Source organism: Coregonus clupeaformis, chromosome 15 (genome assembly GCF_020615455.1).
Source record: "Coregonus clupeaformis isolate EN_2021a chromosome 15, ASM2061545v1, whole genome shotgun sequence".
Taxonomy (NCBI): domain Eukaryota; kingdom Metazoa; phylum Chordata; class Actinopteri; order Salmoniformes; family Salmonidae; genus Coregonus; species Coregonus clupeaformis.
The window spans coordinates 13,519,293-13,536,894 of record NC_059206.1 but is presented as its reverse complement, the minus strand read 5'-3'; the positions used below and the strand labels follow the sequence as shown (position 1 = coordinate 13,536,894).

The window sequence follows — 17,602 nt, the reverse complement described above, 5'->3', positions numbered from 1 at the left end:
ACCCTTCTAATTTAGTGTATCCTGGGCTCATGTGGAATTCCTAGTCTCCGGCAGCTTTTAGAATTGCCGATCTGCGGTCAATAAGGCTGAGTTCATCTCAGCCTATATTGACCTTCAGTCCCTACACTTTTTGGCCACTCAGCCCCTACCCAGATGGTCATGCGCCGTCGCAATCTTCGCTCTCCTTTTCCCAATACATTCTATCCTTTCTACTTTTTGCTAAATCCTTCACCCTCCTGTCTCCTGACTCTGCCTCTTCGACCCTACTCTCCTCCCTTTCTACATCCTTTGACTCTTACTGTCCCCGTTCCTCCTGGCCGGCTCGACCTCCCGCTCCGTGGCTGAGTGACTCAGTGCGTGCTAAGATAACAGGGCTGCGGGCAGCTGAGCGGAAATGGAGGAAAACAAAACTTCCGGAGGATCTATCTTCCTTTCACTCCTTCCTCTCTACCTTCTCTTCCTCTGTATCTGCTGCTAAAGCCACTTTCTAAATGTCAAGCTTCTGCCTACAACTCTGGGAAACTCTTCTCCACTTTCTCAGCCCTCATTAATCCTCCACCCCCCCTCCCCCTCCTCACTCTCTGCGGACGATTTTGTCAACCACTTTGAAAAAAAAGTTGACAACATCCACTCCTCATTCACTCAGCCTACTGAGCCCACTGACCTCCCATTCTTCACTTTCCTCATCAACTCATCCCTGACCGCTGGCTGTGTCCCCTCTGACTTCAAGATGGCCAGAGTCGCTCCCCTCCTCAAGAAACCAACCACACTCAACCCCTCTGATGTAAAATAAAACTGAATTCTGCTCATAGATACAGTGAAGTGTCGCGGACGTGTTTCACATTACATCTGCCACATAGGCCTTCACTGTTCTTTACAAAACACTTCAGCGTGCTGTCTCTGACCAACTCTCTCGTTATCTCTCTCAGAGCAATCTTCTTGACCCTAATCAGTCAGGCTTCAAGGCGACTTACTCAACTAAGACCGCTCTCCTCTGTGTCACAGAGACTCTCCGCTCTGCCAAAGCTGACTCTCTCTCTCTTCTGTTCTCATCCTCCTAGATGTATCCGCTGCCTTCGAGACTATCTGATCCTCTTCTCCACCCTCTCAGGGTTAGGCGTCTAAGGCTCTGGAAACTCCTGGATTGCATCCTACCTGGCAGGTCGCTCCTACCAGGTGGCGTCGAGAGGATCTGTTTCTGCACCATGTGCTCTCACTACTGGTGTCCCCCAGGGCTCGGTTCTAGGCCCTCTCCTCTTCTCCCTGTACACCAAGTCACTCGGCTCTGTCATATCCTCACACGGTCTCTCCTATCATTGCTATGTGGATGACACTCAACTACTCTTCTCCTTCCCCTCTTCTGACACCCAGGTGGCGATACGCATCTCTGCATGCCTGGCAAACATCTCAGCTTGGATGTCGGCCCATCACCTCAAGTTCGACCTCAACAAAACGGAGGTGCTATTCCTCCCAGGGAAGGCCTGCCCACTCCAAGATCTCTCCATCAAGGTTGACAACTCCACGGTGTCCCTTTCCCAGAGTGCAAAGAAACTTGGCGTGACCCTGGACAACACCCTGTCGTTCTCTGCAAACATCAAAGCAGTGACGTGCTTCTACAGGTTCATGCTCTACAACATCTGTAGAGTACGACCTTTCCTCACACAAGAAGCGGTGCAAGTCCAAATCCAGGCACTTGTCATCTTCCATCTAGACTACTGCAACTCTCTGTTGCCTAGGCTCCCCGCATGTACCATCAAACCCCTGGAACTTATCCAGAATGCCGCAGCCTGCCTGGTGTTCAACCTTCCTAAGTTCTCCCATGTCACCCCGCTCCTCCACTAGCATCCAGTCAAAGATCACATTATCTGGGTCCTCTGTAGGTCCTCTGTGTAGTCCTCTGTAGCTCAGCTGGTAGAGCATGGCGCTTGTAACGCCAAGGTAGTGGGTTCGATCCCCGGGACCACCCATACACAAAAAAAAGGTATGCACGCATGACTGTAAGTCGCTTTGGATAAAAGCGTCTGCTAAATGGCATATTATTATTATATTATATTATATCTTCAAGACCCTAGTGCTTGCCTACGGAGCAGTAAGGGGAACTGCCCCTCCTTAACTTCAGGCTATGCTCAAACCCTACATCTCAATCCAAGTACTCCGTTCTGCCACCTTTGGTCTTCTCTGTCCTGGAACCCCAATGGTGGAACAAGCTTCCCACTAAAGTCAGGACAGCGGAGTCCCTGCCCATCTTCCGAAAATGTCTGAAACCCTACCTCTTTGAAGAGTATCTTAAATAACTCACTTATTTAAGAAACTTGTCTTTTCCCACTAGTATTGACTTTGCTGATAAATACTTTGAGAGGAAAATGTACTTAATATGATTGTGATGTGTTGTTGTCTCACCTAGCTATCTTAAGATGAATGCACCAATTGTAAATCGCTCTGGATAAGAGCGTCTGCTAAATGACTAAAATGTAAAATGCACAAGCTGCAGTGGAGACTCTAGGGTTGTGCTATCTAGTTGTCATACTGTGTGTGAACACCGAATTCTGCTCAGAGACACAGTGAAGCGTTGCTGGCGTCTTTCACACTGCGTCTGCCACGTAGGCCTCCACTGTAGAGCTACTGTGTGGTGATGCTGTCGTGGCTTTGGGCGGGACTACTGTATCGGTCACATTCCACAGTATATTGATGTAGGGTTTGAAATATGTGAACCTTTAATTCAACATATTGAATTAGCCATAGTCAATATGCTGATATAAGTTCTATGTCTATGATATTAACGGTCCCATATTGCAGTCCCATGGAACAGTAGTTACATGGTTGGCACTTGGCAGGTACAATGTAATAACAGTGTAGTGTAATCTGTTACATAGCACTAACTAGTACACAATATCTGTAATCAGCAAATGCAAGCATCAGTAAAATAGGTTTCACAGAAGCTTTGAGTGGAGTTAGATGTGTGTGTAGTCAAATGATGGTTAGGTACTACATTCTCACAAGTCGGATACCAACCAATTGTCGTGCACATTTCACCTGTATCGTGATCTTTTGAATCTATTCCCTCTCATAGGTCTCCGTTGAGAGAGTCACAGCAAACCTTATTTTCGGGCATTTCCGGCGCAGCCAAGAAACCAGGAGACGAAATAATGGACGACAGAGTAAACTCCTTGCCCTTCTTCTATGGCAACATCACCCGGGAGGACGCGGAGGACTACCTGCGGCAGGGTGGCATGGGCGACGGCATGTACCTGATACGGCAGAGCCGGAGCTACTTAGGGGGCTACGCCTTGTCAGTGGCATACAGGCGGGAATGCTACCACTACACCATCGAGAGGGAGCACAACGGCACGTACGCCATCATTGGCGGGAAGAGCCACCGATCCCCCGTGGATGTGATTGACTACCACTCCCAGAAGTGCGAAGGGCTGGTGTGTCTGCTGAAAATGCCTTACAACAGGCCCAAGGGCATGCAGCCCAAGGTGGGGCCTTTTGAGGACCTCAAGGAGAAGCTGATCAGAGAGTACGTGAAAAAGACCTGGAACCTGCAGGTTAGTAGGAATACTTGGGTTCACTGTAGGTTGGTTGGTCTGATCGATTGACTTGATTGATTGGTTAGTTGGTTCATTCATTTATTAGTTGGTTCATTGATTTAATTCCTTCATTAATAAATTCATTTTACACCTGACTTTACCCGAAGTGAACCTTGATGCCATGTTGTTACTCTATACCAACTTTAGTGACAATAATTACTTAGTTGTACATGTTAAGTGCAGACACATAAATGGTGAATGAAATAGTGATTGATTGAAAGGGAAATGACCCAATGCTGTCTCAAACGTGTTACTGCTATAGTAGGCCTAAAGTTACCTTGTATTTATTATGCAATAACTCCATCCAACAACTCAAAATTACAAAATAACTATCTGTGCGAAGTGTGACTAAAGACACTTTAGGCAGTTTTGCCATGCAGGATGTTTTGTTACTGTTGATAATGTTGTGTCGCAGCTAAACTAGCGTCGTTATCAACAGCTAGCTGATGTTATCGAATCCAACTTTATTTGAAGTGCATTTAGAATCGCAACACACTTTAAATTAAAACGATAATAGAAGAGCACAGAAAGAACAGGACGTCTAAAATAATCACATATTAAAAGCTTGGCCATAAAGGTGGGTTTAAAAAAAAAAAGTGATTTAAGAATCTCAATGGTGTCACACCCCCCCACCTCTTACCTGACACGGCGAGCTGTTCCACCACTGGGGTGCTTTAATAGAGAACGCTACGACCCCGCGCCTTGAGTCTGCATCCAGGAACCGTAAGCAGACTGTCAGATAAGAGAGGGCCAGTCCATGCAGTGCCTTAGAAGTTAAGAGCAAGACCTTAGAATCTGACCTTTAAGAGCAAGACCTTAGAATCTGACCTTTAAGAGCAAGACCTTAGAATCTGACCTTTAAGAGTAAGACCTTAGAATCTGACCGATACTTTACAGGCAGCCAGATAAAACGGGAGTGATGTCACTGTTGTGTCACTGCTAAGCTAGCTTTGTTATCAACAGCTAGTCTGAGTAGCAGTCTTCATTTCTAGCCAAATGGCACTGTACAAACCTCTTTTTCTTTAACCAGCTTTAAACAGTCATTTACAGCATTGCAAAATGTTCCGCTTACTTCAAACGTGGTACTTATTTAGTCAATCTCAGTCTGGGGGACTCAGTCTGGGGGACCTGACCTCTGGGGGACCTGACCTCTGGGGCGGCCCCCCCATTGATTTTGTTAGTCATTCTCACTCAGATATCGTATTAACATGGCATAAGTCAAGGCAAAATGTGTAGAAATGCAGGAAATTAGCTTTAAAATGGCAAAGAATTCTCTCCATCCTATGAAAATGTGTAGTATAGCAAGAAATTTGTTGTAAAACTGCACATTTTTCTCTCCACCTCGTGGCAAAATGAGAGTAATTGCGTGAAATGAGTTAGAAAATTGCAAAATATTCTCTACGCCTCATGGCAAAATGTGTAAAATTGCAGGAAATTAACTAAAATGTCATTTTTGGTCTCCCCGCCGTCAAGAGGGGAACGTTGAAATGTTTTGCCCAATTTTTGCTTAGGGCCCCCAAAAGGCTAGGGTCGGCTATTTCTATCACTATGGAATACCTTCCCTATTGCTTGAAGCAGCCATACAGTGGTCGGGGACAGGTCAGATGTCATTGTGTTTATGTCCTCAGGGGGCGGCCCTGGAGCAAGCTATCATCAGCCAGAGACCTCAGCTGGAGAAGCTGGTCGCCACCACCGCCCATGAGAAGATGCCCTGGTTCCATCACACCATCACACGTGAGGATTCCGAATCACGGCTCCAGATGGGCTCTCGCACCAATGGCAAATTTCTGTAAGGGACCATTTAAAATTACAATGGCTGTCCATCGTAACATCCCATGGTTTGCTTTGAATGGCCATGGGTAAAGTGTAAGGTGAAAAAATTGTATGAACCTGTCATAAGGGGTAACACCAGTCAACAAGGTTACTTAAAAAACAATGTGTCATGGCTGTGTGAAGTCAGTTGGCGTGGCTCTTCAAGTGGTATGATCTACTCTTCACTTTGTCATTCTATTAGAGATCCTAACAAAACACTGTGTGAGGATATGACATAGCAGAAAATGTTATATGATAAAAAACCTTTTGTAGCTACTTTTTCCAAGCCAATTCTAACATGTGCATGTCAGCTCTTAAAGCTTGTAAAAAAAAATGAAAAATAAGCAAAGTAGTGTAGATTGGCTACACTGAAAATAAGATAGAAGACATACAGGAGAGCTCTTTAGTCTAGACTATTTATAGGAAAATAAGTTTGTGCTGTGAAGCGCCAGCAGTGGCCTAGACTGTAGAGAGAGATGCAGGCTGCGGTTTCCGTTGTGACAGTTTGCAGAGGACTTCCTGGAGTGACCAAAGAGCTGGGGGAGTGAGAGGAGAGGGAGGGGGAGGGGGGGGTTTGACTGCTCTACTTTATCTCATGAGAACATTCTAGAAGGTGGCTCTTTGTGGTATTTTCCTCAAAGCTACTTCTCAGTGTTCAACGTATTGAAAATTGTGCCCTATTATTTTAAATTCCTTTACACATTTGTAGTCATATCCTGAATTTGAATTGATAACATTTGAAGGATCTCAACCTTGGTGTATACAACAAGAGCCTTTCCCTCCACCCTTTCCATTACTTCAGTGTGTTTCAACAAATTTGGATTTCTTTTTAATTAAATATGCATTTCATATTTAAATATGTATTTTTCGTAAACCATTTAGTGTTAGGATTCTCAAATGCATAGCAATCGTAAGGAATTCTGCAATTATATTTAAAAAAAGGAATTCCATGAAACAACGGCTTTTATTTGTGAATGTCATTCATCGATGTTGCCATCTAGTGTTGATGATTTACTGTATATCATACAGTGGGGGAAAAAAGTATTTAGTCAGCCACCAATTGTGCAAGTTCTCCCACTTAAAAAAATTAGAGAGGCCTGTAATTTTCATCATAGGTACACGTCAACTATGACAGACAAATTGAGATTTTTTTTCTCCAGAAAATCACATTGTAGGATTTTTTATTAATTTATTTGCAAATTATGGTGGAAAATAAGTATTTGGTCACCTACAAACAAGCAAGATTTCTGGCTCTCACAGACCTGTAACTTCTTCTTTAAGAGGCTCCTCTGTCCTCCACTCGTTACCTGTATTAATGGCACCTGTTTGAACTTGTTATCAGTATAAAAGACACCTGTCCACAACCTCAAACAGTCACACTCCAAACTCCACTATGGCCAAGACCAAAGAGCTGTCAAAGGACACCAGAAACAAAATTGTAGACCTGCACCAGGCTGGGAAGACTGAATCTGCAATAGGTAAGCAGCTTGGTTTGAAGAAATCAACTGTGGGAGCAATTATTAGGAAATGGAAGACATACAAGACCACTGATAATCTCCCTCGATCTGGGGCTCCATGCAAGATCTCACCCCGTGGGGTCAAAATGATCACAAGAACGGTGAGCAAAAATCCCAGAACCACACGGGGGGACCTAGTGAATGACCTGCAGAGAGCTGGGACCAAAGTAACAAAGCCTACCATCAGTAACACACTACGCCGCCAGGGACTCAAATCCTGCAGTGCAAGACGTGTCCCCCCTGCTTAAGCCAGTACATGTCCAGGCCTGTCTGAAGTTTGCTAGAGTGCATTTGGATGATCCAGAAGAGGATTGGGAGAATGTCATATGGTCAGATGAAACCAAAATATAACTTTTTGGTAAAAACTCAACTCGTTGTGTTTGGAGGACAAAGAATGCTGAGTTGCATCCAAAGAACACCATACCTACTGTGAAGCATGGGGGTGGAAACATTATGCTTTGGGGCTGTTTTTCTGCAAAGGGACCAGGACGACTGATCCGTGTAAAGGAAAGAATGAATGGGGCCATGTATCATGAGATTTTGAGTGAAAACTTCCTTCCATCAGCAAGGGCATTGAAGATGAAACGTGGCTGGGTCTTTCAGCATGACAATGATCCAAAACACACCGCCCGGGCAACGAAGGAGTGGCTTCGTAAGAAGCATTTCAAGGTCCTGGAGTGGCCTAGCCAGTCTCCAGATCTCAACCCCATAGAAAATCTTTGGAGGGAGTTGAAAGTCCGTGTTGCCCAGCGACAGCCCCAAAACATCACTGCTCTAGAGGAGATCTGCATGGAGGAATGGGCCAAAATACCAGCAACAGTGTGTGAAAACCTTGTGAAGACTTACAGAAAACGTTTGACCTGTGTCATTGCCAACAAAGGGTATATAACAAAGTATTGAGAAACTTTTGTTATTGACCAAATACTTATTTTCCACCATAATTTGCAAATAAATTCATTAAAAATCCTACAATGTGATATTCTGGAGAAAAAAAATCTCATTTTGTCTGTCATAGTTGACGTGTACCTATGATGAAAATTACAGGCCTCTCTCATCTTTTTAAGTGGAAGAACTTGCACGATTGGTGGCTGACTAAATACTTTTTTTCCCCACTGTATTTATTTACCAGACATTCTCATCCAGAGCGACTTACAGTAGTGAGTACATACATTTTCGTACTGGTCCTCCGTGTGAATCAAACCAACAACTCTGGTGATGCAAGCGCCGTGCTCTACCAACTGAGCCACACAGGACCCACATACAATACCGTAGCTCAGTTTCCTGTGTTGTGGGGTTCCTTTTCATCAAATTATCGACTACACAGTGACTTACCAATAGGAATGACTGTTTAGGAGTTTACGGCACTCATGCACCATGAGCTACTACCGAAGGCATATCTATTGAAGAATATTTGCCCATCCAACACTGTACTAACCTTGATGAAACTTAGTTTACTGTAACTCTAGAACTCTTTCATTTTACATTTTAGTCATTTAGCAGATGCTCTTATCCAGAGCGACTTACAATTAGTGCGTTCATCTTAAGGTAGCTAGGTGAGAGAACCACATATCACAGTCGTATCAGTACATTTTTCCTCAATAAAGTAGTTATCAGAAAGTCAGTGTTAGTAGAAAAATACAATTTTGGGGGGCGCCGTGGGATTTATTTAAGATACTCTTTTGAAGAGGTAGGGTTTGCACAGGCTGCTCCACTGCAGCTTGTGCATTTTACATTTTAGTCATTTAGCAGACGCTCTTATCCAGAGCGATTTACAATTAGTGCATTCATCTTAAGATAGCTAGGTGAGACAACAACACATCACAATCATATTAAGTGCATTTTCCTCTCAAAGTATTTATCAGCAAAGTCAATACTAGTGGGAAAAGACACGTTTCTTAAATAAGTGAGTTATTTAAGATATTCTTCAAAGAGGTAGGGTTTCAGACTTTTTCGGAAGATGGGCAGGGACTTTGCTGTCCTGACGTTAGGGAGGAGTTCGTTCCACCATTGGGCTTTTTCCTCATCTTCCTCCTTATCTTCATCTGTGTCTCTTCCATATGTCTCCCTCCAGAATCAGACAGCGGGACCTGAATGGTTCCTACGCCTTGTGTCTCCTACATGGGTCTCAGGTCATGCACTATCGCATCGATAAGGACAAGGCTGGCAAGCTCTCCATTCCTGATGGGAAGAAGTTTGACACCCTGTGGCAGGTAATATCACAGACTGTATCATTATTTAAGGTCCCACTTTAAACAAACTTCAATTTATAGGGGCAATTTCCCGGACACAGATTAAGCCTAGTCCTGGATTAAAACGTTTTACTCTCTATTGAAAATGCTTAGTCCAGAATTAGGCTTGATCTGTCTCCAGGAAACCTCCCAATAAAGGCTATAATACAAGCCTTATAGAGGGGTTTATGCCTTATAGGGCTAGATTCAATCAGATTGACAGCCGCACAGCGTTGTTTTGTTGGAGGTTGAACTGCGTAAAGCCTGTCGCATGCTTCCCAGTCGAAACAGTTTGTGCATATAATATATTTAAGCAATAAGGCCCGAGGAGGTGCCTGGATACAGCCCTTAGCCATGGTATATTGGCCATATATCACAAACCCCCGAGGTGCCTTATTGCTATTATAAACTGGTTACCAACGTAATTAGAGCAGTAAAAATTATTGTTTTGTCATACCCGTGGTATACGGTCTAATATACCACAGCAGTCAGCCAATCAGCATTCAGGGCTCGAACCACCCAGTTTATATATATATATATATATATATAAACTGGGTGGTTCGAGCCCCTAATATATATATATATATATTATGACGGAATTTTGTGAAGTTTTTGTTTGTTTTGGTGTTCGGCAGAGGCAACCAGGTTTTTGGCAAAAATGTAATGGTACTGGCTAAAGTTCATGATGCCGTTGACCTTAACAAGAACCCCAGGACGAGTGTAAGCAAAATGCCCCAAATACATCAAAGATCCACCACCATATTTTACAGTACGTATGGTGTTATTTTTTGCTCATGCATTCACATTTAAACTCCAAACCTGTCACTGGTGTGCGTGGCCAAAGAGCTCTATTTTCATGTCATATGACCATAGCACCGGTTCCAATCCAAGTGCCAATGCCGTTCAGCAAACTCCAGGCGTTTACATTTGTTGTATAACATGAAAATAGAGCTCTTTGGCCACGCACACCAGCGGTGGGTTTGACGTCGAAATGAGACTGCATGAGCAGAAAAGAGCCCCATACCTACTGTAAAATATGGCGGTGGATGTTTGATGTGCCGTTATCTTCGCAAGGTGAAGTATTGAAAACAGGGGTGTCAATAATTTTTACACCTACCTTTAACATTTTTTTTATTACTTGTTAAACAAAATATCTTTCTCTGAGCAATTGTATTAGCATAAAATAATATACCATTTTTTTTGGAGCATATAATATAGCTCAGTATTTAAATTATTTTATGCAGTCATTTTTGCTCATCTTTATCAAGGGACTCAATCATTTCGGACCCCACTGTACTATGTTGAACTAAGCAAAACCAGACAATGAATGACCTATCAATGAAGAGTATCTACACATTCCTATTTGGCCCAAAGTACCTGTTATAAACTGGGTGGTTCGAGCCCTGAATGCTGATTGGCTGACAGCCGTGGTATATCAGACCGTATACCACCTGTATGACAAAACATTTATTTCTACTGCTCTAATTACGTTGGTAATCAGTTTATAACAGCAATAAGGCACCTCGGGGGGTTTGCGTCGTGCCTAAGAGACCCTGACTCCTGCTTTCTCTTCTAGCTGGTGGAGCATTACTCCTACAAGCCAGACGGGCTGCTCCGCGTACTGACTGACGCTTGTCCACGACCCGAGGGCGATGGCATTGGTACACACTTCTACACACAATTAGTAAAAACAGACAGAGCTGTTATGTGGAAATATGGATGGGATAGATAGATACTGTAGACAGACAGACAGACAGACAGACAGACAGGGAGACAAACATGTTTAATAATTGATACATAAGTAGATGCATAAATGGATGTATACTACATTTACATTTAACATTTTAGTCATTTAGCAGACGCTCTTATCCAGAGCGACTTACAGGAGCAATTAGGGTTAAGTGCCTTGCTCAAGGGCACATCGACAGATTTTTCACCTAGTCGGCTCGGGGATAGATAGATAGAGTAATAGATGAATGTATAATAGATGGATGTAAACTAGATAGATTCATAGACAGCGCATAGAGCAGTAATTATACTGTGTATGTTTCCATGACTATGGATGTGAACGTGTCTGACTGTTTTCATTGTGCAGGTGGTTTTGGACGACCGGGTTATAATAATGTAAGTGTTCCTCCGCTTCACTTGTATTTCCTGTTCTGTCTTGCTGTGTGTGTGTGTGTGTGTGTGTGTGTGTGTGTGTGTGTGTGTGTGTGTGTGTGTGTGTGTAATCATTGACAAATCAAGAGAAACATATATCAGTAGGCACGCTACACATTGTCATAAACTACACCAACCAGGTTTGACATCCAGTCTTATGAGAAAACAGTCTTTTTCCAATTATTTTGAATCACAAGTATGAAGAGCAAACACGGAAACAGTATTTTTCAATACGCAATGTCATTTAAAATGTGCCTGCAAAACACACACAGTTTATACAGTGCGTACTTGTGGATAGCACTGGCATATTGACACAAATAACATGAACCCTCTACTCCACTATATAATACTGACATATTACACATCATTTACAGTACTTCCTTATTACAGTGCGTTCAGAAAGTATTCACACCCCTTGACTTTTTCCTAATTTTGTTGTGTTAAAAAGCGGGATTAAAATGGATTTAATTGTCATTTTTTTGTCAACGATCTACACAAAATACTCTAATGTCAAAGTGGAACAAAAGTTCTATACTTTTTTTATTTTATTATTAATGGAAAATAAAACAACCCCTGAGTCAATACATGTTAGAATCACCTTTGGCAGCGATTACAGCTGAGAGTCTTTCTGGGTAAGTCTCTAAGAGCTTTGCACACCTGGATTGTACAATATTTGCCCATTATTCTTTAAAACATTCAAGCACTGTTTGGCCTCCACGTGCCTGTATGACCTCCCTACAACGCCTGGGCATGCTCCTGATGAGGTGGCGGATGGTCTCCTGAGGGATCTCCTCCCAGACCTGGACTAAAGCATCCGCCAACTCCTGGACAGTCTGTGGTGCAACGTGGCGTTGGTGGATGGAGCGAGACATGATGTCCCAGATGTGCTCAATTGGATTCAGGTCTGGGGAACGGGCGGGCCAGTCCATAGCATCAATGCCTTCCTCTTGCAGGAACTGCTGACACACTCCAGCCACATGAGGTCTAGCATTGTCTTGCATTAGGAGGAACCCAGGGCCAACCGCACCAGCATATGGTCTCACAAGGGGTCTGAGGATTTCATCTCGGTACCTAATGGCAGTCAGGCTACCTCTGGCGAGCACATGGAGGGCTGTGCGGCCCCCCAAAGAAATGCCACCCCACACCATGACTGACCCACCGCCAAACCGGTTATGCTGGAGGATGTTGCAGGCAGCAGAACGTTCTCCACGGCGTCTCCAGACTCTGTCACGTCTGTCACGTGCTCAGTGTGAACCTGCTTTCATCTGTGAAGAGCACAGGGCGCCAGTGGCGAATTTGCCAATCTTGGTGTTCTCTGGCAAATGCCAAACGTCCTGCACGGTGTTGAGTTGTAAGCACAACCCCCACCTGTGGACGTCGGGCCCTCATACCACCCTCATGGAGTCTGTTTCTGACCGTTTGAGCAGACACATGCACATTTGTGGCCTGCTGGAGGTCATTTTGCAGGGCTCTGGCAGTGCTCCTCCTGCTCTTCCTTGCACAAAGGTGGAGGTAGCAGTCCTGCTGCTGGGATGTTGCCCTCCTACGGCCTCCTCCACGTCTCCTGATGTACTGGCCTGTCTCCTGGTAGCGCCTCCATGCTCTGGACACTACGCTGACAGACACAGCAAACCTTCTTGCCACAGCTCGCATTGATGTGCCATCCTGGATGAGCTGCACTACCTGAGCCACTTGTGTGGGTTGTAGACTCTGTCTCATGCTACCACTAGAGTGAAAGCACCGCCAGCATTCAAAAGTGACCAAAACATCAGCCAGGAAGCATAGGAACTGAGAAGTGGTCTGTGGTCACCACCTGCAAAACCAGTCCTTTATTGGGGGTGTCTTGCTAATTGCCTATAATTTCCACCTGTTGTCTAATCCATTTGCACAACAGCATGTGAAATGTATTGTCAATCAGTGTTGCTTCCTAAGTGGACAGTTTGATTTCACAGAAGTGTGATTGACTTGGAGTTACATTGTGTTGTTTAAGTGTTCCCTTTATTTTTTTGAGCAGTGTATATATATATATATATATATATATATATATTTGAGCAGTATATATATATATATATATATATATATATATATATATATATATACATACACTACCGTTCAAAAGTTTGGGGTCACTTAGAAAACACCAGTCTCAACGTCAACAGTGAAGAGGCGACTCTGGGATGCTGACCTTCTAGGCAGAGTTGCAAAGAAAAAGCCATCTCTCAGACTGGCCAATAAAAAGAAAAGATTAAGATGGGCAGTCTGAGATATGGCTTTTTCTTTGCAACTCTGCCTAGAAGGTCAGCATCCCAGAGTCGCCTCTTCACTGTTGACGTTGAGACTGGTGTTTTGCGGGTACTATTTAATGAAGCTGCCAGTTGAGGACCTGTGAGGCACCTGTTTCTCAAACTAGACACTAATGTATTTGTCCTCTTGCTCAGTTGTGCACCGGGTCCTCCCACTTCTCTTTCTATTCTGGTTAGAAACAGTTTGCGCTGTTCTGTGAAGGGAGTAGTACACAGCGCTGTACGAGATCTTCAGTTTCTTGGCAATTTCTCGCATGGAATAGCCTTCATTTCTCAGAACAAGAATAGACTGACGAGTTTCAGAAGAAAGTTATTTGTTTCTGGCCATTTTGAGCCTGTAATCGAACCCACAATTGCTGATGCTCCAGATACTCAACTAGTCTCAAGAAGGCCAGTTTAATTGCTTCTTTAATCAGCACAACAGTTTTCAGCTTTGCTAACATAATTGCAAAAGGGTTTTCAAATGATCAATTAGCCTTTTAAAATGATAAACTTGGATTAGCAAACACAACGTGCCATTGGAACACAGGACTGATGGTTGCTGATAATGGGCCTCTGTACGCCTATGTAGATATTCCATTAAAAATCTGCCGTTTCCAGCTACAATAGCCATTTACAACATTAACAATGTCTACACTGTATTTCTGATCAATTTGATGTTATTTTAAATGGACAAAAAAATTGCTTTTCTTTCGAAAACAAGGACATTTCTAAGTGACCCCAAACTTTTGAACGGTAGTGGATATATATGTATATATATATATATATATATATATATATATATATATATATATATATATATTATATAAACAATGCTCTAGCTCTGCCACCTTTCACAGCAGATGCGGAAGTGTGACATTGGTGGATGCGTTGGATTGAGACACATCCTGATGGATTTTGAAGGGGATTATTTTATTCTGTTTCGGTGCGTCAATCGACTCTAGGGGTTTTTAAACACTATTATTGCACACAGAGTGAGTCCATGCAACTCATTATGAGACTTGTTAAGCACATTTTTACTCCTGAACTTATTTAGGCTTGTTTAGACATTTCAGCTTTTCATTTCTAAAACATAATTCCACTTTGACATTATGGGATATTGCATGTAGATCAGTGAGACAAAATCTCAATTCAATCCATTTTTTATTCAGGCTGTAACACAACAAAATGTGGAAAAAGTCAAGGGGTGTGAATACTTTCTGAAGGCACTATATCTCAAGCCTATGAGCTTTTTGTGCATCAATTTGGTGTTTGGTCTAGTGTTCAATAATACAGAATGTTTTTTTTAAATATCTTTATTGCCTTTATCAAACAAGCACACATCCTATCAAATACAGTTTTCACATTAACATTTTCACACAGTACTGTACTTCATGATAAAATACTGAGAAGAAGTTTCCCAAATGCTCACCTTCCCTCATCTTTGTGAAATACCTAAAGGGGGATGTTCAGGGTTTTACAACTTGATTCTAGATGGTTCCTCACCCTGAAAGTATTCTATGGGCCAGGAGAACTGTAATCCCTGGTTCGGTTTTCTTTAAACAGCCTAAAATCCCCAGAAGGAAGTTCAACTGCACATTCAGCACACACAACATTCTATAATCGAATGATTGAATGAATCACAGCTGTTTGTGTTGCCTGTAGCATAGACATACCTTGAACCGGGAACTCAGGAAGGAACACTCCCCCAATATTGACCAAAGACGCAAACGGCGTTCCATAGTAAATAGCCATGTCTTTGCCTTGCATGAGAGCACTTTCATTAAAAACCTAATGAGTTTCGTTTGGTTTCACCCAGTAAACACTGTATAAATTATAACATTACTTAAAAATGTGCTTGAATGTGAAACTGTAACAATACTTTTCCCCCCACAGTGCAGATTCCACAGTGCAGATTTGATTGAATTCCAACCCGGTCTTTAATGATCAAATATTACAGAAATGCATGGAAAAATGAAAAAGGAATGCTTCTGATGAGAATAAGTGTTTCAGCGTCACACCTTTAGTTCAGATTGTGAGCTAACATTTTCCCCTTAACTAAACAACAGACTTTAATAACCATTTCCCTTAATAACATGACCCTCTCTGAAACTGTGGTTTCTAGCTATTGGAGGCAGCAGGTGGAATGCTCTCCAGGCTCAAATCCTACTCCATACCCATACCTGGCCGAAAAAAGGTGCCCCAACACACCTCCTCCCTCCTCTTAACCCCCACAGTGGTTACAGTAGGCCTCGTGCATCCCCCAACCCTTAACACTCAAAAAGTGTGATTTTGCTAAAGTGTGGATTGCTACATACTAACACCCCTCTGAAACTTACCTGCACTCTTTCCTCCATTCATATCCCCCTCACATTCCCCCAAGAAATGAAAGGTTGGAATAGACGACCTTAGAAATGTAACCAATTGAATGTAGCCGACTAACTTAGAGCTCAATTAAATCCGTATCGTGGAAGTTCTGCGCTATAGCGCGATTGAAATTTAAAGGTAATTTCCGATTGAGCCGGCATATGTGGTCCTCTGTAGCTCAGCTGGTAGAGCACGGCGCTTGTAACGCCAAGGTAGTGGGTTCGATCCCCGGGACCACCCATACATAAAAAAAAATGTATGCACGCATGACTGTAAGTCGCTTTGGATAAAAGCGTCTGCTAAATGGCATATTATATTATATGCAGTGTTTACCATGAATGCAGTCTCCGCGAACCTTATAGCGCTGAACTTCCGCGATACAGATTTAATCAAGCCCTTAAAGGGACAGTCCGCATGATTGACATCATCATACACGACAGGTCTTACTACATACAAACTAACATCTTCCTAATGTGGAAATGGGAGAGCGCAAATTGTGAAGACCCATTAATGGTAGTCTTGTCAGATTTGAATTGTGACTATGTTGTTGTCTGTAAGTAGGAAGTCACCTTGGTGTGAATGATGTCATCTTGATGAGTGTACCTTTAATATAGTATCACTGCGGTACATGATTTTGAGAAAGGCCCATAATAATAAATCAACGAATGAATCAACAATGCAATATGTTCAGACAACATTTGGAATTTCACGCTTATGATTTAAAAAGTGAAATAAAAATGACAATTGACTCGTAGAATTACTTCCGGTTGATGTTCATTTTACGTTGATTATTCATCATGATCTCAAACTGTGAGAATTAATTATGTCTTTCTTGACAAGAACATTATAATTTAATATAATTCACAGTTTATAAATGATGCAATTATCCTTTATCCAAAGATCTTTACTCTTTTGAAATTCTGTTTTAACATTTAATCATTGAGAACTGGCCTGAGTCAAACAGACATCATTACAGTCTATTAGAACTTTTACACCACCTAGAGATCACTTTGGTGAATTACAAAACCCTTCTGAAAACATTGAAGTCTCATAGTACTCTGTAGTCTCTTGTTTATAATTGCAGAAAATTAGATATTGTTTCCATAGAGATTAAGTTGTGAGGAAGTGAACCAGTTCAGTTCTTGGTGTTCAATCCCATGGGATTACATTTCTCAAGTGGTAGTTAAGCTAAGGAACGCTTCCTAATTAAGGCATGCCATGCCTTAAAGCAGGGGTAAGGGACAAATGGTCAGTGAGCCATTTGGTGCCCGATTCATGTCTGAAACCAGCCCACAAGAGAGTTAAGTCTACTGTAATTAATGCGGTTTGGCTGCAGACTTTTTTAGGCTGCAATACTGGCTCTTGGTTACATTTGTTCCCTATCCCTCCTTCAAATGCATGTATTTAAAGTTCCTGACATCTGCCCTTGGTTTTCCCTTTTACCTTCTGCGTGAATCATTCATTCCGTTTTACTTTTTTTGTTGTTGTTGATGCAGTCTCTTCTCCTTCATGGATTCCCTTGTATTGCAGTGACCTGCACACTGAGACACAAATCAATGAAAAAAATGTATTCAGTTGTATATCTACATTGTAGGTCTACATTGATATAAACAAGCCTGGCTACCCAAACTCCTTGCTCTGGCCAA

At 42.6% G+C, this 17,602-nt stretch overlaps 1 protein-coding gene across 4 annotated transcripts in view; it reads left to right on the top strand.

The window, feature by feature from the left end:
* syk (spleen tyrosine kinase) overlaps window positions 1-17,602 on the top strand; it is a 118,567-nt gene that overhangs the window by 91,509 nt on the left and 9,456 nt on the right. For 3 of the 4 annotated variants that reach the window (XM_041897357.2, XM_041897358.2, XM_041897359.2), the window contains 6 exons: window positions 3,071-3,548; window positions 5,219-5,379; window positions 8,991-9,129; window positions 10,724-10,808; window positions 11,243-11,271; window positions 15,715-15,786. In XM_041897357.2, coding sequence (XP_041753291.1) covers window positions 3,147-3,548; window positions 5,219-5,379; window positions 8,991-9,129; window positions 10,724-10,808; window positions 11,243-11,271; window positions 15,715-15,786 — 888 coding nt within the window. In that variant the 5' untranslated portion in view covers window positions 3,071-3,146. The remainder of the gene's footprint in view (window positions 1-3,070; window positions 3,549-5,218; window positions 5,380-8,990; window positions 9,130-10,723; window positions 10,809-11,242; window positions 11,272-15,714; window positions 15,787-17,602) is intronic. The other variant, XM_041897360.2, reaches the window with a different exon arrangement.